Genomic DNA, 5,904 nt, shown 5'->3' with positions numbered 1-5,904 from the left:
ATTCCTGTCGCCCGGCACCGTCTCCCTCTTGTCCCCACCCAGAGACAGGGCTGTCCCTGCCATCACTCCGGACTCACTCTCCCTCGCACACGCTTGATTCGCCAGTGCCCGCGTCCCCTGCGCTTCGGGCCTCCCTTTCAAATCATAGGCCATGTCTTCCAGGCTTGGGGAAAAAGACATTCGAAGAAACTTTTTTTTTTTTTTTTTTAATATTATGCTCACAATAAAAAGGAGAAGGAACAGTATCATCATTAAAAACAGATAGAAAGGGGATGCCTGACTTGCTTTTCATTTGGTGACTACTGATGCCGTGACAATAGCTTATGGCACAGCGAGAGACTGCTGGACGCATGTTCATCACGTTTTACTGACATGTCTCGTTAAAAACTAGAATTACAATTACCGCAAAAGAGTAATTCAGTCCCCCGATTTTTTGTTTGTTTGTTTGTTTGTTTTTGGAGAGGTTTTCACTATAGGGCGCATGCACTCACCAGAAAGATAGAGGGAGACAGAAAGACAGAAAGTGAGAAATCACCCCCCAGGGGGGATGGCCACACTGCAATCCCTTCTCCTCCATTCTCCTCTTGGGATCTCGGGCACGCACGCACACGCGCCCGGCGTGAATTTAAGCCACCGGGTCTAGGACTTGAAACATGATCCGCTACATGGGAGTTCAGCAACCTAGCCATTATGCTAACTGCTAGTCCCTAAAAAAACATTTTGTAACATTATCTTTTTAAAGAATTCTTTGCTTAATTTTATTTATTATTATTTTAAATTTTGGTATAGGGCATGTGCACTCACCAGAGAGAGACAGAGAGAGAAAAGAAAGTAAGAAAGCAAGCCAGCAGGTCTAGGACTTGAACCACGGTGTACCATGTGGGAGTCCAGGGCCTTTACCACCATACCACCTGCTGACTCAACATTATAACGCTCGCGAGACAGCACTTCCTGCAGTGCATTACAGCTATTTCTAATCGTCCATCTTCATCCACTTCCAGAATTCGCATAGGCAGGGGCCTGTCTTTCCTCCTTATTACTGTAATCCTCACACGGTGCTTGGCACAGAGGAATGGCCGCGTGCTCTGTTCATTCTAGTCCATGAATGATATGAATTCCCTTTTTAATAGATTTAAAGTGTTTTTTCCTTTAAAACGAGAAAGGCAGAATGCATGGCTGTGTCGAGATGTTCAGGAGAGTCTGAAGTTATCCCAAATTATCCTACGACACACAGTTTGGTGCCAGCTTTGCTCCTCTTTCCGAACCCTCCGAAATTTCAGGATCTTTGAATGTTGGCCATGGTGGTGGTGAAGGCAGGCATGCTGAAAAAAGGAGCGGTGTGAGTGGGTTTTGCCTGCGATGCCCTGGAACACTCTTAAACATGCTAATTCTCGGGCTCCAGCCTAGGACTTCTGTTTCTCTGGACACGGGTGATGCTCGAAGGAGCAGTAGTGTGGAAGTCCCCAGAGGAGCCCATGTTCATCCTGAGTTTAACAAACGTCTGGTTCAAGCCAGACCGCCCTGCTTCGCTGTTTGAGCACTAGCTCCCACGTGGGGTAGTGGTGACGTGGCTGGCCAATGGTGCCATCATGTCTGCTCCACCTGGGAGCCAACGGGTGGCAAGGTAGTTAAGCCACTGGGCTCCCACATGGCCGACGGTGGTTCAAGTCCCAGACCGGCAGTAAGTATCACATCATGCATGTGTGCCCCAAACCCAAGAGGAGAATGAAGGAGAAGGGATTGGGACGTGGCTGCCCCACACCCAGGGACGGGGGACTCCTCGTCTTCCCTCTCACTGTCTCTCTCTCCAGTGAGCACATCTGACAAAACCAAACAAAACAAATACGAGAACAAAACCCGAACTCCACCCCCACACACTTTCACTGTGGTCCACTAAATGTCTACACCTTTGCTTCCGGTCCGCTCTGAAGAAGGCGGGACTAGAAGAGGAGGGGTGAAGGGGAAGTGGACAGCAGAGCAGGTCTGCATGGCTGGAGGACGGTATGAAAACCTGCTTCATACGACACGCGTGAGCCGTCATGAGACCAGCGCATTTCGAAGACCCCCTCTGTGCCTGGCAGCCTGCGGTCACAGCGGTGACCAAGCCTAGCTCAGTCCCTGGTCTTGCAGAGCTAGCGTTCTGGGGGGCTGAGAACAGACAAATCGGGGTGACTGTCATGGACACCAGGGAACAGTATGTGAGGACAAGTTAAAGCAGGGTCCAGGGGAGGATGCAATGGTGTGGTCAGGACGATTCTGAGGCGACGCTGAGACCTGAATGAAGAGAGAGCGACGTAGGGACCCCGTGAGAGCTGGGGGAACAGTATGGAGGGGCCCCCGAGTTGGGGACGCCCTTGCCATGTCCGAGAACAGAAAGAATGCGTTGGGGTTTGGAACAGAGCTTACCACACAGGGCTCAGAGGCCTGAATGTGTCTGAGTGTGATCAGATCCTTGGGGAATTACAAGCAGGACCTCATCTCATTGTAGAAACATTCTGTGATTGCGGTGAGGAAAATGGGCTCAGGAGCTGAGGTTAGAAGAAGGACCACCATTTGGGAGGCCGTCGCAGGGGCCCACGCAGGCCAGAGTGTCTCAGATTAGGACGGTGACAGTGGAGGAGGGAGAAGCCACCGAGGCAGGGAGTATTTGCCAGCAGGAGGGGTGACCACTCGGTAATGCTTTCACAGTTTGGGGCAAGAAAAAGAAAGGATTCTGCGGTGTAACTGGGGGTTGTAATATTAAAGCACCACGTGGTGAATTTTGAATGCTCGAGTAGTTTCAGATACATGGTTAGCCCTCAAGAAACCTCGCTATTATGAAACATCCCAGGAGGGGTGTGTAGTAGCTGACTGGGTGTTCGGGTCTGCAGCTCGGGAGCAGATGGAGGTGGAGATACACACGTGGGCTTTATCAGGATGGGGAGGTGTTTAATACCATCCAGCTAGATGGAATTACCAAGACGTGGGGAAGAAGGGAGGGCTGACAGTGGGGTCTTGAAGCACTGGAATGTGGACACCGAGAGCTGAGAAGGAGGACCCAGAGGAAAAGACTAAGTAGGAAGAGCCTGTGAGACTGGAGGAATGCTTTTTCTTTTTTTCTTTTTTCTTTCTTTCTTTTTTTTTTTTTTGGAGAGCTTTTTGCTATAGGGCACATGTGCTCCCAGAAAGACAGAGAGAGAGAAAGAGATAGAAAGCGAGAAATCACCTCCCCACAGGGGATAGCCACACTGCAATCCCTTCTCCTCCATTCTCCTCCTGGGATCTTGGGTACACACACACACGTGCCCAGCATGAGTTTAAGCCACCAGGTCTGGGACTTGAACCGCGGTCGACTACATGGGAGTCCAGTGACATAGCCATTACGCTAACTGCTGGTCCTGAGACTGGAGAAAATTCTGAAGAATGGCAAGACCTAAAAGCCTACTGAAAAATAAACAAATAAAGGTTTTACGATGAAATTGACTAAAATATTACTGACAGTCATCCAAAAACAAAGGCGTCTGAGACTACTCGTTGGAGATTGTGGGTGAACTTTTTAAGTCTTCTTGGTTTGAAATTTGTACACGTCCCTGAAAACTTGACATTTCTCTAAGGCACTTGCTTTTTCTTGACGAAATCTCTTGATCTTGGTTTTTTGTTTTTTTTTTTTCTTCTTTTAAATATTTCTCCTCTCTCTTTCATGATTTCTCATTATATTTCTCCGTTTTCTGTTTTTATTTAAGTCTTCTGTTGTTATTTTTCCTTTTTTGCCATAGGGCACATGTGCTTGCCTGGGAGAGACAGTGAGAAGGAAAGTGAGACATCATCCGCTGGGTTAGGGAGCTGGTCAAGACTCGCCTTGCAATCCCTTCTCTTCCATTTTCCCCCTGGGGTCTGGGCACACACGCACACATGCCTGGGGTGACTTTGAAGCTGCTGCTCTGGGACTTAAACCGCAGTCAGCCACGTGAGAGTTCAGCACCTTAGCCACCACGCCACCTGCGGCCCTTGCGTTTCTTACTTAATGATGCAAATAACGACCCTGCCTGCCTTTAAAACCGAACAGGTTCTATTTTCCAGAAGTTTTAAGAACTTATTCAAGAAGCACGAGCGCTTCCTTCCACAGCGGTAGTGCTCAGTAACCTCTCAGGCCGCCACGTGGCTGTGCCGTACAGAACACGCCGGATGCCAGATGCAAACAGCCGAAATTTACTAAATAAAATGTTTTTCAAAATCACATGCACATTTTAAGAGCTGAGTCCGAGTCCCAGACGCCCATCGCTCTTGAATTCTGGTTCCAGGAGAGAGAATGCCGCCGTGTGGAAGGTGGTGCTCGGCATCAGCAACCTGGACCACCCGTCGGCGTTCACGCAGACGCGCTCGGTGAGGACCGTCATCCTGCACCCCCGCTACAGCCGGGCGGTGGTGGACTACGACATCAGCGTCGTGGAGCTGAGCGAGGACGTCAACGAGACCAGCTGCGTGCGGCCGGTCTGCCTGCCCGGCCCGGGGCAGTCGGTGGACCCCGACACGTACTGCTACATCACGGGCTGGGGCGACATGGGCAGCAGAGGTGAGCCGGGGCTGGGGTGCTGCCGTGCTGCGGGAGCCGGGGCGCGCCGCTGCCGCCTCACACTGGTCCTGACAGTCCATCCCACTGCGAGCGGTGTAGTTACGGGGATCACACGGCACCGGGGTCCTGTCCTCCCTGCAGGGCCAGCTGGGGACATCCCGACCCATCATGGCAGTGAAACCCGCCGAGCTCACCTGCCTCCTCAGAACGCCCTCACGTCTTGGAGTCGCTCTCTAGGAGGCGCTGGCGGGGCAGGAGGAGACCCGAGGTCGGACTGCCCCTGTCCATGAGCTGGGCTCTCGGCAGGAGCCCTGCAGAGCCTCTCCTGAGTGGGTAGCCCATGCCCCGCCTGCACTCGCTGCACCTCCCACCCTCTCAGTCTCTGCTCCGGTCCGTCCTGTCTGCCCTGCAGCACAGCCCGAGTCCTGCTGGAAAGAAAATCAACTTGCTGTTTTCCTTTATAAACCGATTAGGGTAATTGGGTTATGCATATGATTTAAACATATAAAACAGGAAAATTAAAGTTTTTTACTACTTACTTTCGATCCCTTTAATGTTCTCATTCTGTCTGACCTACTTAAAGTTTCGAATAAGAATCAGTCCGTGACAGTGGGCACTCTGCGTCCAGTGTAATGCCAGGGCGCTCGGGAGCCGTGATGGGCCCTGTTATCGTATTTAGGAACTGCTAAGTGGAAGGACCATTCTTTTCTTTGTCTTTTGCTTGTCTGATTTTTTTGCTAAAGGCACAGGCACTCACCAGAGAGAGAGGGAGAGATCACCCCTAGGAGAGAGGGCCACACTGCAATCCCTTCTCCGTTCTCCTCCTGGGATTCTGGGTGTGCACACGCACACGCCCAGTGTGATTCCCAAGCCATTCAAGACTTAGACTGCAGAGTCAGCCATGTGCCAGCCCAGCGCCTTAGCCTCCATGTCACCAGCTGGTCCAAAACTCTAGTGATGTAAATTTTGAGCTAAGTTGAGTTTCTTTTCATTTAACTTCCAAAGGACATGTGCACTCACCAGAGACAGAGAGATGGGGAGGAGAGAGCATCCCCATGGGCATGGTCGCCCTGGACCCCAGTCTCCACCTCTCCCTCCTATTGGGATGCACACATGCACCCGGCAGGGTTTTTAAGCTGCTGAGGCCAGGATCTGAACCACTGTCAGCCGTGTGGGATCTGACTCCCTTAGCCACTAAAACGCTAAGTCTAGGTGTCTGACTTACCACGGATACCCAGTGTCAGCTGTTCTTTCGACAGCTCCTGAAACTTCCCCATCTGCATCACTCTGATGTCTGCAAAGCGACCTTCACTTGCAGGGAAGCGCCCCATGCATGCACACTGCTTCCCCGG

General features: G+C 51.3%; 1 protein-coding gene across 1 annotated transcript in view; it reads left to right on the top strand.

Annotated features, from left to right (window-relative positions):
- The window catches only part of CORIN (corin, serine peptidase), a 309,818-nt gene that overhangs the window by 299,356 nt on the left and 4,558 nt on the right, over window positions 1-5,904 (top strand). The window contains exon 20 of the mRNA XM_027775590.1: window positions 4,281-4,552. Within this exon, the coding sequence (XP_027631391.1) occupies window positions 4,281-4,552 (272 nt within the window). The remainder of the gene's footprint in view (window positions 1-4,280; window positions 4,553-5,904) is intronic.

Source organism: Tupaia chinensis, unplaced genomic scaffold, assembly GCF_000334495.1.
Source record: "Tupaia chinensis unplaced genomic scaffold, TupChi_1.0 Scaffold000054_1, whole genome shotgun sequence".
NCBI lineage: Eukaryota > Metazoa > Chordata > Mammalia > Scandentia > Tupaiidae > Tupaia > Tupaia belangeri.
This window is presented reverse-complemented; position numbering and strand designations above follow the sequence as displayed.